The sequence below is a fragment of the Zerene cesonia genome, chromosome 3 (genome assembly GCF_012273895.1).
Source record: "Zerene cesonia ecotype Mississippi chromosome 3, Zerene_cesonia_1.1, whole genome shotgun sequence".
In the NCBI taxonomy this organism is placed as follows: Eukaryota; Metazoa; Arthropoda; class Insecta; order Lepidoptera; family Pieridae; genus Zerene; species Zerene cesonia.
The window spans coordinates 5,403,966-5,427,748 of NC_052104.1; the positions used below are offsets into that span (position 1 = coordinate 5,403,966).

At 32.7% G+C, this 23,783-nt stretch overlaps 1 protein-coding gene and 1 long non-coding RNA gene across 6 annotated transcripts in view; both read right to left on the reverse strand.

The window, feature by feature from the left end:
* Window positions 1-15: 15 nt before the first annotated feature.
* On the reverse strand, window positions 16-20,516 carry LOC119839488 (protein tramtrack, beta isoform). Of its 5 annotated transcripts, none has more exons than XM_038365780.1 (8): window positions 20,348-20,511; window positions 16,644-16,795; window positions 15,085-15,222; window positions 14,769-14,870; window positions 11,967-12,179; window positions 10,272-10,448; window positions 9,094-9,208; window positions 16-1,532 (listed from the first exon to the last, which is right to left on the reverse strand). In XM_038365780.1, the coding sequence occupies exons 1-8, from the start codon at window positions 20,448-20,450 to the stop codon at window positions 1,291-1,293; spliced, it is 1,242 nt and encodes a 413-aa protein (XP_038221708.1). In that variant the 5' UTR covers window positions 20,451-20,511; the 3' UTR covers window positions 16-1,290. The 5 variants fall into 5 exon arrangements, with proteins under 5 accessions (XP_038221708.1, XP_038221705.1, XP_038221709.1 ...); XM_038365777.1 differs by lacking the exon at window positions 16-1,532 and adding an exon at window positions 2,432-5,964 and having other exon boundaries at window positions 20,348-20,507; XM_038365781.1 differs by lacking the exons at window positions 16-1,532; window positions 20,348-20,511 and adding exons at window positions 2,432-5,964; window positions 17,598-17,756.
* A 185-nt stretch (window positions 20,517-20,701) lies between these two features.
* Window positions 20,702-23,783, reverse strand: part of LOC119838638 — a 33,252-nt gene continuing 30,170 nt past the window's right edge. Inside the window, exon 4 of the long non-coding RNA XR_005288205.1 lies at window positions 20,702-20,868. This is a non-coding gene — a long non-coding RNA (uncharacterized LOC119838638). The remainder of the gene's footprint in view (window positions 20,869-23,783) is intronic.

The following is a 23,783-nucleotide window of genomic DNA, read 5'->3' on the forward strand; positions in this document are numbered from 1 at the left end:
TAATAATAAAACACCTTTCCAGATCTTACATTTAATGATACTATTTACAAAGTGCATTTGATTGGCTTATGACTATATTTATTTTAGCAACTGGAACATAGAGAAACATCGAATACTTGAATATTTATCATGAACATAACAGTACACTTGAGATAAATAAATAAAATATGTCGACTATTTTGTTCTATGAAACCTTTGATTAACTACATTCTTAGATTGGGACTCAACGTGGATAAACACTTATTTAGTATTAAGAAGATTAAATCTGACTATATGGATGAATTTATATTAAATCGTAATATGAGAATATATTATCGAGATCCTAGAAAAGTTTTACACACGAATGATTAAGCACGTGGCTACGCACTTGTATTTCTATACATACAAATACATTTATGAACGACATTGGACCGTTATAAGCTAATACATAAACACCTAATATAATGCAATTTTTGCAGATAATAGTTTTACAAAAATATAATTTGGAATAATATCTTAAGAAATTTGTAAAATACCTCCATCATACTTCAACGTGATAGACACATTGAATTTAAACATCATCGTTGGAGCCAACATATTTTTAGTATACGTACAATAATTTTGATTCGTAATTTACCTAATTATTTACAGCCCATACTCTTCAGTTTACGTCAATCACAAGTTGTTGCCATTCAGTCTTAGCGTTTCATTCCCCACTAAATGTAGCCAATAGACTGGATCTTAAAATACTTTATACTTGTATTAAACTATTAATACACATTTAACATCGACACATCTGTACAAAGTTATGTTTAAACACTAATATCATGCCTATCATACAGCAGATAATTTTGATGTTTATGTTATTTGTTTAATATGTTAATTATTACGAATATAATGTAATAAAAAAGCAATGGAACAAATAATATCTTGTGCTTTTGATCGGTATATATATACTTATGTATTCTATTTACATATGACAAATAATTATTTTGATATAGTAGGTGTTACATTTACACATAAGACTAGATTTTTCAAAAAAGGAGTATAAGTAAATTATTAAAATATTTAAAAATTTTCGTAGCGATAAAAAAACTGTAACATATCATTCACAACTGACATCCATCTGGTGGAATCTCCGCAATTCGTCATAAATTACCCTGTTAGTAACATCATACATAACTACAGAACAATCAATACGGCACGAAAACGTGCGATAAACGCTACACAACAAATAAGCCGTCAAAATTGACGATTCACTAAGGAGAAACTTCGAGAGCAAGGTAGGGAGTCGGGTGGCGTCCGTTTCGCTTAGTGTTTGAGGAGGAGAGCGGCGTGCTTGAGCCGGAGATGAGAGCGGAGGGTGTCGATGCGGCTGTACGTGGCCGGGCAGTAGGGGCACAGCGAGCGCTGCGCCGTGTGCGAGTGGAAGTGGTGCCAGCGGTTGGACACCTCCTTGCCGCACGACTTGCAGCGCCACAACGCCGCGCTCTCGGTGGCCGCCACGAACATGCTGTGGTACGAGTACTGCGCCGCCGGCGCGTGGGGCCGCTCTGCAACACCCGCGCCGTCACCACTCACCACCCACCCTAGCGCGCTACATACCACCGGCTCGGCATTGCTCTCTGTTTTATATTTGTATTATTTTTACTGACTATGCCTTTACGCATCCTCACCACTATTCGTTCGATCGTTTATCTACACAGTTTTATTGTGTATTGTTTGATGTAGTTGATTAATGCCAACCCGAATGTGTGTAGCACGCCTTACTATTGAGTTGCGACACGGCTCGTGAACAAAATATGTGTAGTCTGAATTACTTTAGATTAGGTGCCCCTGGCGAAAATTTAGAAACATTTTTAATTTCACGCGAATTGCTCAGTAAAATTTGTGGCAGTACTATATTGTGATACCGGTTTTCTTACCGTTTTGATTATATTATAGATGATACGATGTGTAATTCTTGTTCACGATTCGTATCGGCAATTGTACATACTTGCATATCTGCTCTTTAAAATTTTTATACAATATTCTTACTTATAGTTTTATGGGAGACCCCATATTATTATAATTAAAATGATTTTATATAGCTTAAAAATAATGTGTATTAATTGTATTTCTATAAAAGCAACATTGACCGCAGCATATTTTAGGTGTGTATGATATTTAGCATTTTCATAAATATTTACATAATGGATTTTATATTGAATATAAATTTTTAAGCTATTTTTATTGCTTCATGATAATTGAGGAAGTCTTATTCTATAGGTTCAGCAATACCTTCAGTTGCGACATCGAATTAGGAACGCATGCATATTTCGTACAACTAGAAGCATTGCCGTTTGTCTAATATGATGAACAGAGCAAATAGTAATGTCGGTCATCATATTACGTACTTAACACTTCGCAAATGGGGTGGAACATGTGACACGCACAACTGAAACTACATGACTTGTAACATACCACAATTTAATGTAAAAATTAGTAATAAATACAACAGATAAATGCAGGAGTTTGCAACATGTTAAAATTGCATTACATAACATCAAACAATGTGAAATAAAAATTGCATTAACTGCTTGCATAAAACAAAATTATTTAAATTAAACTTTTAATGGAGGCATCAAACCAAGACATTATAAATATTTATAAACAACAAATCGCTCATAAAATTTCATGTAAAAATATAACAGGACCGACGTCACGAACACGCAGATTTGACACCCCCGCTCCTATTAGTATTACACTATTGTGATACACGACTATAACAAATTGGCTAATGTTAAAAAGAAACAAATAGAACATAACTAGACCATTGCTATCCTGAAAATAACCACAGTGCTTATCCTGCACTCCATTGATATTAAATGATAAAATCACATCCTTGTGATATAAAGGTAAATTTTAATATAATATACTATATATTGGAATATTCAATTATGTTGGCCAAATAAGTGACTAGGTCCACAAGACCTTTCTTTTCATAAGACTAAATTTAGTAATTCGTTAACCTTATGTTTAAAATTCCATATGGCATAAAGTTAGCTTTCATTAAGTTCAATCAAATGTTTATCGTACAATTATTAAGTTGCATACTTTCTGAAAGCTGAAAAAAAGAGATCAAAGAGAGATATTTTCTGAGCCAAACGATGTGATTCTCCAAAATATTCTGGCCAGACACTATCATAGTATCCTAACCTAAAATATCTAAAATTATCTATGTTACTAATCATCGATTTGCTATAGCAAATTCAATATTAAAATTGGTCTCGAGTGATAGTAAATATAAAAAAAAAACAAATGCATTCACGATTAGAAGCGTTTAACGCGGTATAAAGTAACTTTACACGCGTCCACAACCGCCCCCTGGCGGTGCCAAGAACCCGGATAGCTATGATCTGTTCCAACAATAGGATTTAACTTGCGCGATAATAAATTATTAAATAGTACATAACTATTACGATTGGCAGAGGTAAACAAGCTAAATCTTAATAATATTACCAGCTATAAAACCTGTACAATACCGTAACCCAAACTTCGATTTACTATGTAGACATAGAAATTAGGAGTAGATCACTTACATGTAAATACAAATAGGTAGATATTCTCTTTAAAAAGACATTAATTACTTTTAAAATATCATTTAGTTTGGTTACGTAATTAAATAACTAGTAATATTGCACTGAGTATGAAATGCTATCAAATTATAAGCGCCCACAATATTATGAACGGCAGATATAAAAATCTTTGATAATCTTAAAAATAAATATAATTCTTTGTGGAAGAAACATTTTGGTTATTTAAATATAAAATCCGTAAGGAACGTTGGAGCTTAGTGCTTATTTTCAAGTGGGCCCCTATATATTTAATAGACGATTGTATAATCTAGGTACGATACGAGTTATGACTATGTAAAAAAATTGCACAAGTGAGTTGCATGTTCACAGCTACTAAAACAGCAATAATGCCACAACTTAGTTATTATTAGTTTATCGGAAAGAATCACGGATAAATTATTTGGATGCGGTAATATATTACACCATAACAATCTTTCATTGGTTTCGTTAGAGTTAGATCAATTTTATACAAACGGTGTCTTAATAATCTAAATATGTTAGTAAAATTCGAAGAGGTCTGAAAAAATTAAGATAAAATCTCGAGTGATACTGTAATCTCTAGGTGTGTACGACGTATTTATATTACCCGTTGACCAGACAGATGCGACCTCAATTGGATGCTAGATGCCTTACATTTATGCAAAATAACTAATCATAAAACATTAATTAATATTATAATAGGAGTCGAATCGTAGCGTGTTAACACTCTTGGTTCTAGCACCATTCCATTTTATCACATTTCAGTTACCGTACCACTCTAGTGTTTAGCTAAAAATGTAACAATCTTAAATCTTAATTGAAAAATACATATACATAAACGCTAGGTTAGTCCCAATCGTAGAATGCCGACATTAGTTACTAAATGCAACCTTCAAATTTCCACCCTATCTTAAAATAATTGAAAGAGGTCTTGGACCCCAAGCACCGATCGCGCGGGCAACGTGGCCCATGAGACAAATAAACACCTACCAACGGTAAAATAATAAAACATGTTAACATTTCGACTCGAATATTAACTCTTATCATCAACGCAAATTAACGAAACCATTGTTACTATAATTATGATGAATCCATAAAAACAAACAACACTAATAAATCATATTATATCGTTATATAAATATAAAATTATATTAAATCAGACAATAGAATATATCTAAGTATAAAAAAAAAACAATCTCCGTAAATAGATCAACTAGTCTAGTATAAAAAAAAAATCTTTTCGTATGTCCTTAGGCGCTATCCGTAATACATCACAAATCCTTAATAATTATCCATCTTGCAAAGGCCTCATAGAGTTAAAAAATGCATCTACACTGAGATTCAGTCAATATTTATATGTCGTTGACCAACGACGATCACAATCTCTTGCCAGTCCTTTATATTCTTTCCTGATGTCGTTCCGCACCACCCAAAGGATATATCAACATAAATATAATTAGCTACAGGAAACTCATAATTCCCTATCTAATGAATAAATATAACAAGACAAAAGTGCTCGCAAAAGAGCAACCGTTAATAGCCAGCATCACTTCGCGGTCGCACCGCTACTCAATATAAGTGTATATTCTTAAATAGCTTAAGATGTATATCGATACAATATAAAAAAATAATATGGTAATAAAAATTAACATCATATTATTGCTTTTGCCCGTTCCCGTATAGCGATTGGTATAGAAAAAATTTGCTTAACTACTCATACACGCGTCGAGGCGCCGTCGACGCCGACGAACGAAGATACTATAAGTGTTCCATTTCGAGGAATCGTTTCTTAAACTTCCTTACGCGGAATCTATACAAAGTCACACTGGGGCAAGTCAAACGCACAACCGAGACAATACTAAAACGAGGGGCCCGTCGCCGACGAGCTGGAAGAACTCGATCGAGGCCCGCTTAAGTAATAGCACTTCAGCTTAATCCTAAGTAGGAAAGACACGAGACGGTCCGTTAAAAATTTGACACGAGGAGAGTCCGAGCTGGCGAGGGGCGCGCGCTCACGGAGCGTCGAGGCCGAGCCAGTACATGGACAATCAGTCGAAGCTGGCGTCCAGGTGGTTGGCGAAGAGCGGCGCTTGCGGCGCGTGCGGCCCGTGCGGCCCGTGCGCCCCGTGCCCCGCCAGCGGCGCCGCCGGCGGTTCGAACTTGCGCGTGTCGGGGTTGTACGCCGGGTGCTTGAACTTGCAGTGCGTGCGCAGGTTGTCCGAGCGCGTGTACGTGGCGCGGCACAGCGGGCACTCGAACCGGCCCGGGAAGTGCACGTGGTAGTGGTTGCGGATGTGCGTCACCACTTTGCCGCACAGCTTGCAGCGGTGCAGGTTCAGCGCGCCCGCCACGCGCTCGAACGTGAGCCGCATGTGCCAGCCCTTCGAGCCTGCAACCAGCCGTCTGTCACTCCACCGCGCTAACCCCCGCTCTACCCGCTTCGAGCCTCCCGCCGCCGCCCCTGAGCACTCGTTTTTTTTCCTTTTTTTTAAGATCAATGGAGAAAATACACCTTACTTTGTAATTTATGTGTTTTTGTGTATTGGTACGAAATTTCGCTACAAACAGTGCTCAAGGCTAGCGTCAGCAGTAATACTAGTGCTACAGTGCCAACCCTATATAAAAAATACAAATGACAATTGAAACCGATGCTATTATTTTAGGTGTATTTGAGCCTGGAAAATATGTTACAATAATTGAACCTGAAACTTTTTACAAAATTTTTTCAGCCTATCATTATTGGAAGAAAATACCTAACACCCACTACAAATAAAAAGATAGTACCTAATTGCCTACAGTTTTGAAGAAATTAAACTATCCAAGCGTAAAATCTTTTACATAAGTTGGCGCTGCCGCATTTAGTCAATACTTGTAAATAAATTTTCATTTGAGGTTAATAAACACCACAGTAGAATCTGGTGTTAAGTGTCAAAAAATATTTGATTACTACCATGATTAATGTTCCGGATAAATTGAAACAAGGACATCAGTTAAAGTGTTGACCAACAAATTCTACTGTAATTTAAAACTAGTAGAATGGAAATATATATAAAAATCGTAACAAAATTAGCACTATATGAAAGCTTTAATAATAGTTTGTTAGAGCTATGCTATGATTCTCCTAGCGCTATGGAAGCATTTATTTATAACAATACAGTTTGTTAACAGAGTTCTGGAAAATCATTATTTTCTCTTTAATGCTTTTTCCTTTCAATAGATTCATGCAGAAATGAACCAATGATACTGAAGAAATGGTGTTTCGTTAATCCAATTTGTGATTGTAAGTATATAATATTAATTGCTGTCACCAAGCTCGAATATATACTGCAGTCTTTAAGATATAGATCTGCTATCAAAACATAGAAAAGCATGGAAAAAAGGATGAAAATGAAAAGAAAAGAGATATAAATAAAGAGATATATTTGCAACGAACACACAGTAACGATAGACTTACATACAAACTAGTCGTAACTCGTAATTAAAGTAATGTAATAAATTAATATTAAGAGGTAAACCTGAATACAAGGCAAAATCAGTCTTAGACACAACCGATACTAGTGTCCTTTTTACAATTACTACAAGGAACAAGAAGAGATCATTATGTTAAGATCGTAATATCCTTAATAGGGGGTCAGATTTCATTTGTAAACTGGACATTCACTTAAAAGAAAAATCTCCATACGAGTGTATAGACTCCAAAAATAGATAATTCAATCGTAATGATGCATTTAAAATAAACTATAAATGATATCCAATCCCCTTTTACACGTTAAGCTTGTACTGTAAGTATTATCACATACAATATTTAATACTAAATACATAATTAACATTGGTTTAGAAACTTTGGAATTCAAGGAATTTATCTTTTTATTTTAGAATGATAGAGCGTGAAGTCAACTTCATTAGTATAAAAGCATAAAGGTTAGTCACGTTAATCCACCTATGTACAAAATGTTAGTCTGCCATTTGTGGCGTTACACATACCGTAAAATTAGAAGCATTATTCAGAAATTTAGAAAAAACGAATTTTAGCTGAAACAAACCACACCTTATATCTAATTATTACATAATTTTAAGGCCGATTATAAGCTCACGTCATGATAATCCAAACAAAAAAAAATAGTATTAAAAAAATCACCTGCTTGTTAAAAGTTCCTTATAACTTTTATATTAACAACATTTTAAAGATGTAACATAGTCCATTTACACTAAAAGGTTCAACTTTCGACAAGTTTATAAAAACAAACGCAATATCCTAAACACGGTATCGGGATAATTAATACATTTCCATAGCTATCTAATATCTTCTAACACTTGGTCTGTATGTTGGACGCATTATTTAAGCCTAAAACAGAACAATGTTTCATCCGCAGATGTCTTTTTAGATTATCGGCTCGCGTTAATATAATGGGACAAAGAGGGCACTTGTGTTGTTCTGGGTTGTGAGATTTCAAATGTTTCTTAATGTTAGTGACAAGTTTACCGCATATTTTACACGACATTGGTATATTATACGATTTATGGTTTAATGCCATTTTAAATGACTTAACAATATTTTCTATATTTGGCATGTTCTGGGCGAATTGTTCCGGGGGTATATTGTTTTCATCGCCATAGTATTCACCTGCAATGTACGTTAGATTTGACTGCTGCATAGTAACTGTATAGCATGCTAGTGATCACTGCAAACCCTAAATCGTTCAGTTTCAATTCAGAAATCTACAAGACACCCCAAACACGGCAAAATCTCGATAAATTCGTATGTCCTATTTTACATGCAGTTTAAATTCTTGTTAACGCTTCAAAATATGTTGTACCTCATGAATATTTAAATTGTATGCGTAATTGTCAAACGACCTATGTCCCTCCGGGGGCGCCAAATCATATACGTTAAAAATCAATAATAAAACAAAGAAGCGTATTAAGAAATGAAATAAAAAAGCATCTAATGCAACATGGTTAGTGCAAATTAGAACAGAATCCAAAGCAACTGTAGGTCATGCAAAGTTAAGGCAAACACCATGCGGTTACAAATGTTTAGGAACTTTATATACAAGTGAATGAATTTCCTAATCATTTGTAAATATTGCAAAATAACGCAAACAATTGTAATAAATAGCTTTGAGATCGTTTCGTGATTCGATAAGAATATGCCGTTTTAACTTCAGAACTCGGAATGTTGTTATTACTGTACATTATTGATTACAAATGAGACAGTTTTGCTGTAATGAAGCGATAACGCAATAAAACTTGTACTGGAATATACGTTATAACGGAGCGATCTCAATCCAAAACATGGCGGTAACATTCTACGTTTTATTGGCGACCACCAAACGAGCTCGTTTACTTGACATTCCAAGTGCTATATTTTCGCGAATGAAATTATACAATAGTATAATTTATAAAAAAAAACTATTTTTTTTTAAATAAAGAGATAACTTTATTTAAAAAAAAACAGTTTTTTTATATTTAAAAAACGAATGCATCTAGTGGTCGCGAAATAAAAAAAATCACTCACCATCAATGGTGTCTGTTTGATCGGGATGCGGCTGTATGATTTGTTCCGTATCGTTGCAGTCGTTGCTCATGGTGTGCTGGGTCAACATAGAAGCCATCTCGTTTACTCCCATCGTCTGGAAGTTTCCAAGACCGCATATTTATATCAATTCTGTTTATGCGGAATATACACAGGTAGTCCTTAAAATGTTATACCTAGGTTTGATGGATGTATAAATTATTTTGCTGTAAAATAATACAAACGCCACCATTTCATTTTGATTTTAAACGCTAGCTTCGGTATATTTATGTACAAACATAACTATACATGAGCAATTATTAGTATGAAGTCTACTCTCAAGTAGTCTCAATTACAACAAAAAAAGATCAATTGTAAAATGGAAGCGCCTATATGGACGAAACTTAATCATTTCAATATACAGAAATGGACCATTTCATAGACGCTGGAAATGATAGCCTATTTCGCAGCTGAACTATTTCGAGACTGGTCTCAATCTGCGCAGTATTTATATGCCTTACTTTTTATGATAGTTTACAATTCCTAACCTAGTACAAATATTTAATTAATCGTTTGTAAAATCGAAACTGCTAAATCTTTTCATAACTTTTTAGTACATACATTAAGAAAGTGACTGTGTTATAACTCTATAGAAATTATATTAAAAGACGGAGATACACACGATATCATCTCATATAGGAGCATGTAATTAATTTTGATTTAAATATTCAATTCGTCAACACATCATCAAGGCTCCTATCGTACAGGGTAACAATAAGGAGATTGAATCGGATGGACGACATTTTAGAAATTTTTACTATAGTTTTACATTCCCGCAAAGAGGCAAAGTAACTAGTGTAAATAAACTGCTCTTTCATATTATGTCAATATGATTAAAGAAAATGATGATGACAATAGTATTAATGACACTGTTGCAAATTCATTAAAACTAATTTTACTTACCTTTCATTCCGGACTTTAGTTTCAATATTATCTGAATATGATAAAAATGATATTGGTGATTACTAAAAGTCTATATTAAGCTAGTTCAAAGGACGTTAGCACAGAGCCTCAAATACACTATTACATCATTAGGATATGTTTAGAAAACTGCCGTGGCTACCTATATAAGATTTCTCCACTTAAAAAAACATGGGCGTGCTTCGGGGCGCGCTAGTTACCGGCAGGTGCGTCTGGTCGTAGGGCGGCGCGTGCGCGGGCGCGTGGTGCAGGTACTCCGGCTCCTGCTTCACGAGCGGCGTGTGCGCGGGCGAGCGCGACGCGCGCGCGTGCGCCGGCGGCGGCGTGGACGGCTCCGAGCCCGAGCCCGTCGAGCCCTTGCCGCTCTTCACTTGGCCCTGTGCGGTGCGGGATGTTAGTTGCCGCCTTTTTGCAATCTGTTCCACCTACTTGTCCTTCGTATATCGAGTAGACATTTATCTAGCGACAACGTTGATTTAAGCGTATTCGCCGGCAACACTGCGTGCTGCAGAGTGGATAAAGACACGTTGCAAAGTTCTTGCCCGTGGAGCGATAGCATTTAAAGTCTACACAGAGCTTCTTCAACATAGCTGAACTGTTAAATAATAAGCTGTTTGGCGAAAAACTAGTATAACTCGTCGCCTTTTGCATAGGTTACTTTCCATGGGATTGCATAATGACTAATTAATGAATTTATTGATAAGATATTGTGCCAGTGTTTTAGATGTTTGAAACATGTTTGAGACAGCACAAATTGACACTATATAGTCTGTCGTAACACGAGCAGTTTTTCATGACAATGGGGTCTCACGGAAGCATTTGAAAAAGCGTATTTTAGAAGAGCTTATGGCAAAACTACGTAGATAATATGTCATACCCAACTACTAAAAATGTTTTTCCATAAGATGGACTGAGGATTTGATCAATATAGCAGAAACTATAACCAATTTCAGTTATGTGTAGAGTTTATACGATAGAAGTTGGCCAAATTCGTCAAATGAACCTACAAAAATAACAACGTTTTCTTCAATACTCTACATACATATTGTATATGCATGATTAAAAATAAAATTGCAGAAAATTATTTAAAATTTGTCTTTATACATTCAAACTTCCCAGTGCAAATACAAATAGTGTATTAACCTGTGACCTAAATAATTTGGTCTTGAACATAATACGAAGTTATTTGTTAATGCAAGATTCTAAAATTTGCTAAAAAATAATGACCAATCATTGAGTCAATTAATTTTTATAACTAAAATAAATTCGAAAATTTATGCACAGTTACTTTAAACCTTCAAATATTTTATATAGCGTATAAGAGATCATAAATAAACGTAATAACCTAGCGCTCTGCTTTCTTTCCGCTCCAGTTCTTTTACAATGTAACTTCATTTCACATGTCTAACGCGTTGAAGATTTTAAGTGTTCGAAACGAACCTATATTAAAATTCTTATGTGAAAAAACCTTCATATCATTTGTTATTTCGTCTTTGAGACTGGCGGCTTAGTTAAAATAAAATTTAAGTTAAAAAAAAATTACAATGCATTAGAAAAAATTACAAGTGTACAAGAAATTATAAGAATTTTAAAACTTCTTTTCTATACCTGGTGTTAGATTGAAATAGATCTTTCAGTGAAGTATTTTATCAAACAAGACTGTAATGTGATGCATTATCGCTTATTATTAAAATAGGCAAGTGACATATTAATACGGTTTTTTGTATATTTGTTCCAAACTTGGACAGGAGATTATTCTCAAACAATAACGTTTTAGTTGAAATTGCATAAGAAAAACTATAAAAGAAACACCTGAAAAATAGAGTAGCTTAAATTGAATCCATCAAATGATTAATCATATAAAATATTATTCACACATATCCAAATTCACATACTTCATACGGACGATAGGACAGGTCGATATCCTCCCGTGGCACCGTCGAGTTCTTCCTGCGCCGCTTCTCCGGCGGCACGTGGGGCGCGGGCGGCTGCGGCGCGGCCAGCGGTGTGAGCGGCGGCCCCGCTGCGTGCGCGACCGGTGGCGTGGCGAAGTCCCCGCGCGACGAGAGATTCTCCGCGCTCACCGATGGTGTGGAACGCTCCTCCGCCTGCCCACATAAAGGAGTTAGGTCCTCTGCCCATAATTGACAATTGTGTTTGAACTATATGTAAATTGGAGAATGGTTGGTGATGAGGCGGGGATAGCCTTTCGGCTCAGTTTCATCGAAAAATGTGAGTTTATGTTAGTTTATGAAATATTAGTTAATGTTAGATATATTATGTATTATCCTTAACAACTACAAATTTACAAATTTCTTCTAAATCATTACAACTGTTTTCTTTCACCTTACGAATTTTATGCAAATTGGTAATCAGGTCGATCATCACCAATAAGCTCGTTCAAGCCTTGCTACACTATTTTTTCTGTCTATATATGTTGAAGAATATGTTTAATTTTCTTTTTTTCAAGAATGGTATATGCAAAAATCTGGAAGACGTTACGAAAATATTACCGATGCCAATATAAGTTTTGCAAATTAACCTTTAGCTCTGTATGTAATAAAAAGGGAAAGTAGGTCATATGTCGATTAGAACAAAATAGAAATTTATAGCAATTTATCGAGATAATCAATAGAAAAGCGACGTTAGTGTCAAGGGCCTACTAAAAGAGAAATACTTAATACAAATCTTAGTTACGTTTGTCGGAAACAAGATGAGCTACATTAAATAATATAGAAATATTCGCCATACGGTACTATGGATGCTTCTAGCTATGCTAACGGCACAAATGCAGCTTGCGCCGGCGGCGTCACGAAATCTATATACGATGTTCTTTACACTGTAAAGCTGTTAGTGCACCGTCGACCGCTCGTTTAATATACATAACGGATTTTAAATACGTATACACATGATTTAAAACGGCAATAAATAACTTCATTAATATATTATTATTTCACGTAGTGAATGTACAAGATTAATTACTTAACAAATCGACTTTTTTATGAGATGAATTTCAAGTATAAAGCTCTGATTTACAGATCAAGAGTTCCTATAAAATACAGTAGCGTTACATCATTTAGTATGCCTAATAGATAATTTTTTTTATAATTTCCAATAAAATAAATAATTCAGATTCTTTAACTACACTAACATATAAAAATCGAGATTTTTTTTTACTATATTTAATATCTAAGATGTGATGTCTCGGTTCGTTGCATAATTAAATTTATCAAGGGCAGACAAATAAATTGGTTCTGAAGGTCCGGTTGGTGCAAATGGCAATCTTAGAATAACCAGTATTATATACGGATAGCATATGTTTTTTTTATATATTAAGATAAATAGAAATTATTTTTATACTTTAAAAAATACATTAATCATCAAACGAATTTTGGCATTGAAAATCGGTACCTATCTCAGTAATATTTACAATGAATGGTAGATACCATAGCCAATCTGGACGGTTAGATTCGTTTTTTAAATACGACTAAAGGAGTGAGAGTTTATGCGTTAGTAGAAATAAAATGATTAATATATGAAAGTATCGAATTTAGTGTCGTTGAATCTATTCACGTGACAGTCGCTAAAGTGAACCGGTTTGAAAACGCGTCCATTTGTAGTAATTTTTTTTAAATTATTTGTCAAAGTCTTTTAATATACCTTCAAATATATGTGCGCTATGTTTCAAATAAAAAAAAGTATTGATAACATGTAAAATAAACTATCCGCAATTGTTTTATCGTTAATTAATTAATTCAATTATTTAAAAGTTTTTGATTTTTAGAAAAGAGAAAAACTTCAGAATCTTCCAGAAACATCTCATTGGTACAATTAAGCAAACGCCCAAAAAATAATACCAGTTTTGTTACAATTACTGTGTATGAAGAATTTATAACAAACCTACACGACATTAAAAGACATAACTATATATATAAAAAATAATAAATTTGTCAAAAAAAAAACAATAATTTCCACATAAGAAACTGAATAAAATGGACACGTTGACTATTTAAATGTTTAACTACAAACTGTATCATCGAGCAATAAATTCGAATATAAAGGGTCATTGTGCTCTCACCAAAACTTCAAGGCCGGTGTTCATACCTACAATCTACGCAAGTGTGCCAGACTCGTCTGTCTGGCACGCACTATTCTGCCGATTGTTTGTACACTTCTCGACAGAATTTTTAGCTATGGATATTGTTGAAATATATCGCTGAAATGTTTTATTACTTATATACGTATTAAGATGCAGGCAATAACAATTTTTAATCTTAATGAAAAAAAAAAGGAAATTAATTTTGACACAGTCGCTAATCGCGTAATTGTATCACAATATTTAGTTATACTTATTATAATGCAATATCACATAAATATAAACTCCAATTATTGAATAAAATAAACAAATGTTCTTTGAAGTAATATTTCACAAAAAAAAAAAAACAAATCAACTTTTGTAGACGACATTACTTAGCGTTGAGAATCATAGACAAAACGTTTTTATTTCTCTTCTATTCACTTATACATATCAAATTTAATAATAATTTATTTTACATTTAATTTTGTTTTGTATCATTGATCACTATAATATAAAAAAAAAACCAAACAAACTATATAAAGAACTAATTTCAGGGTAGTTATGTCAACCTAGTAATAATATGTGATGAAAGCACACTTAAAAAAGCAAATTAACTTACCTTAGGATTCAATGTATTATTTTCTGTTAAACCTCTAACTTGTAAGCTTTCTGCAGTCTTTAGGAACATTGGTAGCATATTTTGGCCAACATTTACTTCCCCCTAAAACAGTCATAAAATTAGTGAATCAAAGATATAAAATAGTTAATGCACAACATGTCAGTAAGTATTCAATATTTTATTATTTTAACTTAAAAATATGCATAGATATGCTAAAACATTTTTTGTACTTATAGCATACATAAAAAACTGTGTAAGTCAATTTCAAGTTTTTTTTCTCATAATTATAAGCGAAATAAAGGAATATTTGAATTACCTTGTACATAAAGTCCAATAACGATTTCATCTCTGAGAATCGCACATCTTTTAGGAATATTATAGGATGTGGATGCGAATTTTGTAGGAATATACTTTCAAAATATGGGGAACATGCTGAGAGTATTGTCTGGTGTGCCTAAAATATGAAAATATGTTAATTATACTTGTAAAATGACAAACTCAATCAGTTTATATGAGCATAATGATTTATCATTTCATCACATCTTTGATGAGGTAACCAACCTTTTTAACAAATGGGAAGAGACGATTGTTAACATGCCAAAAAATTCCATAAATAAAAGATATACATTTCTATCACAATTTGTACACATATTTAAAAATAGCGTTAAATAAAGCCATATTTATTATGTTTTAAAATATTCATGCCAAGTAACCTTCGGGCAAAAAATGCATTACAATTTGAAGGTCTTTTTAGTTAAGACTATTACATTGTCTCTAAATACTGATTTCATAGATGTATTCATATTATAATTAGGTAATGTCTAGTTTAGATTTTGCAGTCATGTTTGAAGGTTTCTTAAATTTAATATCATACTACAACCCAATATAATGGTAATTTCAAATGTTTTGTTTATAAATATTGTACATAATGATATTTCCTATTTTCAAAGAATCAAGTTTACTAAAAAACAAATTATTCCCATTTATATAGATATCTCATAATTATGACATTCAATCAGTAGCATACTATGAATTGTGGGTCATTTACACATATTTTCACACCAATTTTATTCTTTAGACCCTAAAAGTTGCCAAACATGTGCAGGAAAAAATTAGAAAGTAAAAAATATGCATGTCTTTTGCAGATTGCTACCTAACTATTCACTGGTGACCTACAAACTATTTTGTATTTTATTAGCATATACTTTCATACTTGGAAAATTTACCTTAAATTGGGAAATACTTGTTTGCATATTACTTTTATCACTAATCATCATTAAGGTTTATACATGAAACACTTAAAACATTGTGTATAGTTACATGAATTAATTCTGCTATAGTCATTGTATCCAAAATTTTGTAACAATAACCTTGGGAAATTAGCAAATATTTAAATATCTATAGTGTAGTCTGCCTTGACTCGGTGGCTAAGATGTAGCATATAATATTAATGATTTTGATTGCATTCTTGTTATTAATTTTAGAGATAAAGACAAAAATATGATAAAACATGAAGTAATAAAGGTTTATAAGGTAGAATCGAAACATTTTTATGTGATTGAATCACAAGATCAAAAAGAAGTAATTGTACTTTTAAATAACATTGTGATGTTATTTACATTAATCAATGTTTGTTTACTATTGTATGCAATTTGTTATGACATAATTGTAAACAGATGAACTTATATGATAATAGAATTTATTTATAATTTGTAGCATTCATTAATCAAAAGTTAGATATCCTTTATTAAGGCCTATAAACAACACAAATATAGTAAATATATGCCAATATATATTATTAGAATATTGTATTGTTTATTTTCTTAAGATAACACAACTGTTAGTAATTTCAATGATATAAAATGCCCACTTTACCTTGACTGTCTCCCCATCGCAGGCAAGTGTAACATCACATAGTGCTTCACGCTGTAAAAGGCTTGCAAGCACATCAGTCAGATTGTTTGGGTGATTGTTCCAGCGCAAACAAAATTGCTGGTCCATTGTTGGTGCTAGTGTCAGTGACCGTGCTGTAAAAATAACACAGATTACTCCCTTTGACACATTACTATTTCACTATTGAAACGGAATTCGCAAAATTGCGAAAAGGAAGTGGCGCTAAAAACCTCGATAGAACTCGCATCAGCAACGTACGCTATCACGTCTAAGTAATTAGACACGTGCGTAGGTTATCAAATTTGCACTATAGTCATTATGTATAAAAATTGGCGGCCATAGGGCCTAGATAGTAGAGCGAGAGATAAGTGACATCAGCGGCTCGAATTAATAGGGGCCGCGGGCAGCGAACTTACTGTACTCCACATTGACAGTTAGACCGCCGAGTGCCGACACATATCTACTTGTTGCATGCACCAACCGAGACCCATACATTATGTAATTTAGCTTCAGAATGCTAGCAGCGGGGCCACCGACCCTACAGGACGCGAAAACCTCTAGCTGTCTATAAAACAAGTTTAGGAAAGTAGTACCGCTGGCCAAAAAAATCGCAACATGCTGACACCGTTATAATCGCCAAGCTGGATGTGCCAGTTGTTAATTCTGTATGTGGTTTCAGGAATTTTACGATGCACTATTATTTATATCATCACTGATCACTCCGCGTGCCTGAAAATTGATAACCGAAGGACAAACGGGATTCTAAACGCGTAGTTGTGTCAACTTTTGACTATTCGTAGCGCCATTTGCCGATCCCGTATCTCAGAATCTTAAAATTATCAATCAACAACGATGTTTTCTATAACACACAGCTATTGCACTAACACGAAACGAAAACAACTGCAAAACACACAAAGTCAATATTTCCTAACTCACCATTTGCAAAATTTTTGCCATCACAAACGCCACCCGACCCCTACCTTGCACTGTCTTTTTGACCACACACACATCTCGATTTCCGTGTTCACTCACGGCACCTCACGGCCTTCGGAATATCTTTCACATCATAATCGGCCACTATTCGCAACGCGAACTTCATACGTTTCTAAACGACGCGGTAAATTTAAAATTTGCAAACACAAATATATTTTTTTAACTGTGAACATAAGTGAACACAATCTTTTTTAATTTAAATGTAGTTTGATACGTAAACAATTAATAAATTGTGCCCTAATTTAAGGCCAATAGAATAATATTTGATATGTTTTCTGAAATTATTTCGGGCATAGATACAAAATTGAGGTTATGTGTGACGCGCAAAAACACTATCGTTAGCAGGAAAAAAATTATAAAGCAAATAAACGCTTTGGTTTTAAACCATTCTCTCTTAATGTTTATCACTTACTGAATTATTGCATTATTTTAAAAATGAAAAATCACAAAGATTAGTTTTAACAACACTGGCCTTGACATTTTTGATATCACAGAATCTGCACAGCTTCTTTTCTCATTTCAGCGCCATCTTTTGATGCATTACTGCACATGTGACACGGCTATATGTTACTACATATTGTATATAGATGGCGCCCATTGTTTGATTTAACTATGAGACTCGGTATCTATGTACCATAAGTACCCAACCTAACATATTATTTAGTTTTCTCCATAGATTAGGGCAGTGAGCCCTAAGTAAAAGTTAAGTAGCATGTAGCACAGATCAATAAATGTTTATTGTTCTGTGGTAGTAGTGAGTAATTTTCTACTTTATAGTAATTATTAAAACTATTTTTCGAATATTTTTAAAATTCCCAAAGTATAGAAAACATATAATTTTGAATACATTCTTACAATTTTTATGTGTAGGCATAGTTAATATAATTTTAATATGGGTGTACCACGTACAGTGTACACTCGATACATAATATTTATAGCACAAGGAAAAGGTATTTGACCCCAGTTCCAAGGTGTTACAGGTTCTAAAAATGAAAAACGAACAAAAATTTAATAGAAAAAAATAATATTTTTGTTGTGTGTAGATAGTCTACATGTACTGAAAATGCGTAAACAATTACCTTATTAAGATTAAATTTTCATTTGAAAGCGTGAAGCTACTTCGAAAACGAATTTGGTATAAGTACGTATTGATAAGACTGAGATTAGTGATCTCATAATCGCTAGGAGCAATGAACTATAGGTACTTAATCAACTCATGTGGCCATCTCGTTCTTAACGAATCTACAGATCTCACTGACATATTGTTATTGCATGTATTATTATTATTAATTCCAATTATTGTGTGCTTATGTATATCTAGGTGTTGTATAAAAACTTACAAGTATTTTTTATAACTGTTAACCTTTATATAATTTCAGATACATGTAAAAAATTATATTGTCAGTTGGAAAAGAAGAGTTATTTATGTTATTAAAAGTTTATTGAAAGTTGTTTCCAATCCATCTACACTATCCGATTGCCCTGATTGTTATTCTACCCAAAATTGTTAAGAGATTATATTACTACCAACGCAATTTATTATAAAGTTCATGTGGCACGAGACTGAGATCAAGATGTAAGAGCCTGTCAGTGTTCTGAGCGAGTCATTTTGAAATATCTGTCATTCAATCTAAGCTTGGAGTGCGTATCAATTACAAAGTGATATCGTCCACGTGAAACTTAGAAATTCAAATCACAAATACGATACAAATAGGTACCTACACCGTATTCGTTTTGTTGATAAGTCTCAATTTAAATGATTTAACGAATGCAATAAGATTATTATGTGGATGATGAGAGTGGTCTGTCGTGTCACTCGGTAATGTAATGCAGTGCAAATGAGTCAATCTCCACGGGGTCGGGTCGCCACACACTGCTATTAGGAAATCGATTCGTTCTCAACCCCATCGACATCTAGCCTCAGCGATTTCGATTGTCCCCGTAATGGGGAATGTTCATTTAATCAATTATTAAATTCCCTTTGTGGTTGAAACTCACCTAATTCGGATATATGAATAGATGCAAACGTTATATTAGACGCCTCATATGCATACAATTTCGCTAAATTTGAGGTTATTTGCATGAATTTGTATCCATTGCATCACGACACCTTCAATCTAATAATGACGTGAGAGGAAAGTCGTCCACTGACGCACTTAGTTTTCCAATCTAAACAATAGAAATTCAACGGGTGCTCGGCCCGCGGGACACTGATCTATCTCTATGTAAATTATGCTGGAAATAATAGCGACTTGTGTTTATCACGACTCCAGGGCACGTGGTGTTCCGGCGACGGATTGGCAATATTATGTATGCAGAAATGAAATCAAATCATAAATTCCAATGATAAAAAGTCTTCAGCCTTGTTTAATAGGAAAATTCACTGTGGTAGATCTTGTAAATAACGAAATTTGTTATACCTTATCGAAACAGGCCACCGTAGGTATGCTAAACTATTTCTAACTCGCGAAAAAATGTATGTCAAGATCTAAAAATACTATCTCAATGTATGAAGAGCGCTCTGAACCTAGGAGAAGGAAAGACTGTCGTACCAAAATAGTATTTAGAAATTTATAGGACAGATAAATTAGATAATAAAAAGGCTCATATCAAACCATGGATTTGAGTGATTTTTGTTATACATTAAACATCTAAGATGCTCAATAGATTAGTAAAAATATATTATTACTTACCGTTTTTATGCCGAATAACAATTGAAACTTTCGCAAGAGCGACGCAGGCGAAACATAAAAAATACATGATGGACAATATTTCTTTCAGCTTCAACTTCTTCATTCTTCAAATGTCTTCAATTTGGATGATATTAATTATGTTAAAGTGATTAGTAGGTACAATATTACGCACAGCATGGGTAGAAAGATGTGGTTCGAGTTGAAAATAATGAAATGGAAATATGTAGTTACATTAATATTTATGTCTATCAATATACATATATTTTTGTATGTAAATGATATAAATTAAAATAACAAAAAAAAAGGAATAAAAAAATACCAATGAAAATGTAAATTGTATGTAAATACTTTTAATTCAAAAATTTCACTTTCATTTCAGATTTCTAACATTTTCAACATTTACATTTAACTTCGTATCTAAAAATTATAATTAAAAAAAATATGACATAAATTCATTGTTCGTAGTGTGAATATGTGTACTTGTAGGATAAACAATTCGCAATGCAGTCTTCGAATTTAACCTGAAAAGCAAATAATTAAAAGATTAACATTCATATAATATAATTCATGAGAATAATTCCTAAAACCTATAACAGTACATACGCTGTAATAATTTAAATTAGTTAAGGTTTTTTTATATACACATTTATTAAAATTTATATAAGTACGTCATTATTTAATGTTTTAGTTATAAATTCTATATAAAAAAACATTGATTTAACAATCAACGGTTATATTATGAGTACCCACATCATATTGAGAAGTAAATACGTGATAATAACTTTAAATTTTAAAATATGAATAATAAAAATATTCTCATTCACATACATTTTGTTAAATATTTGCTCTAAAACATTTTAGACAAAATATCTAACGAAATGTGTCTCGGTTACATGAAATAGAAATAACCTTGTTTTAAGCTTCCTAGTCACCGTAAACATTTTCGTCTTCTGTCATGAAAAATAATAATTTAAAATTTTATTTAATGAGTAGTATAATATATATTTTTTTACAATTATTACAAATAGGAGGATCAAGGAATATCCATTTTAATGTTGTTGTTATGTTATAAAGTTTTTATTTAGGAATTAATTCATTTTTATATTTTGTAATATTATATGATATTCGATAAAGATTATTTATCGAGTATCATATTTGTCGTTCATATGAAGATATTTGTAAGTCCATTGAAGTATGTGTGATAGGTGGTTTAAATGACCCAATACATTCATATACCTAGGTAAATAGGTATTATTTTTTATTTTGAATGACAGACAAGTGAAGCAACGCATGTCTTGGTTTGATGTTCCTGTAATGCAGGCTGCATTATCTACGGATAAATACCAAAGTGTAGCAATGCCATATTTAATTTTTTGCTATCGTTAACACTATTTGTCTACCCTCATTTGGAGGATTAAAAACTAATTGATAATAACTTCGCCTCGGATCGGTCCACTTAAAAATGACGATGTACGTAAGTCATTTTTATTATTTACTTTACTTTGATTATATAGTTATAAGTCTATTATAGCCTGATCGACAAAATTATTTTATATTAAAGTATAATATGTTTCACAATATTTGTTTTTAGTTGAGAATATACAGAAGTAACATAACAACCGTTAGTGTTAAGACCAAATATCTTGGAATCTGGAATATACAGAAGCCTTTAACTGAAAATTCATAAGCTGGCGTGCATGCTTAATCGCATTGGATCAATGGTTATGCAAGAGCTAACTCTTTCCGTCCATTTATTACATTTATATCTGAACCAAGTTTTCGGACTTAAATATAGTAATGGGTATAACCTAGGTGGATAGGGATATGGTATGAATGAATGATATCTCTTTATTTGCACCAATACAAAAGATTAAATCAAAGGGGTTCAAACACTTATAACAATAATTAATACTTCTTGTAATAAGAGTATTTAATAAGATACTAAACTTTGATGATTATAGATTACTAAAGAAGACTTGATTGTGAGTAATGTAATTAAAATAATTACATTGATGACGCGAAATAAAAATATTAATTCAGTATCATATTCTCAATAGACCAAAAGAAAAAATATGTTTATCCACGTTTACATTTTTTTATCTTTGGTTTAACAGGTAATTTATTTTTAACATATCGACTCATTAAATAGAATACTTATTTTTTTCATTTTAATTGCATAAGTTGTACATAATTGTTTGTAGGCAAATGCATATAATAATAAGTTGTACATACACATTAGTAATAAACACTACTCACTTTGAAAATTGTTATTTTCCTATTCATTTACTATCTATAGAAGATACATCTCAAACAATGTTATAAATCATCATAAGGAATGGTAAAACTTATATTCAAAATAAAACCAAGGAATATTTTTTCGGATAAAATAATAAGAGAATGTAGTTCATAAGATCTCAAAAAATATTTAGAGCTAAGACACAGGACGTAGAGTTTGCTGGTATGAATTTTTCATAGGGACAAGGAAGGCAATGAGCGCGTTACTGCGTTCTACGTGAAAGTAACTCGCTTCACCAATGATACTAACAGCTATACATCTGCACAGCTTTTTGTTAAAAAACGTCCGTTGTGCAAATTACCGCGTCTGAAATTTATTAAGCTTTACTTATTTTTATTTCTGTCGCAAACGCCGGAACTCTCTCTTAATTTACAAATTAAATTTACACTATATAGGATTGAAAGCAATTAAGGCTTTATGTAACCAACGTTTTTAAGAAGTTCGCTGAAAGAGCTCGGCTGTGGTTAAGGCGGCTCGACGGCCTGCTTTTAAAGAAATTCACTGACATAATTTAAAAATGTATTTTGCTCATTTTTAATAAAGGCTGGGGTATATTAGTAAAAATATCTCAGTGTAAATTCAAAAGATTTTCACGACGGTAAACAAATTTTACATTTTTTGGAGTCCATTTTAAATCGAAATTAGTGGACAGCCTCGTTTGTGGCAGTATAAATTGCTTACTTTGAATATTAAATCAGGAAAATATAAAAAGATGTAGATGAATCTATGATTTGAACAAAGTCTTTTTAATATGATAATTGAATTGTAAATGTGTTTAAATTCAATTACCAGATGGCTAGTGTTAGTAAAATAATTATTATACCAACATCTTACATAACATTATATATGGGACATCTCACATTTTATAATAGTACATACAATGTACTATTATAAAATAATGTCACTGCTAAAAGAAAATTAAATAAACCGAATATACGTCATATTTATATTTTACTGAATATATTGATTTGAGTTAAATAAATATATTGCTACTCAATTAACGATTTTTTATTTTATTTATTTATTGCTTTAGGAAGTGTAGCAAAATTTTTAAAATTAAAAAAAAACAGTTTTAAACTCGTAAAGATATGGCTCATCTTGTAACAGTTAAAGTAATAATGAATCTAAACCTTCCTTTGT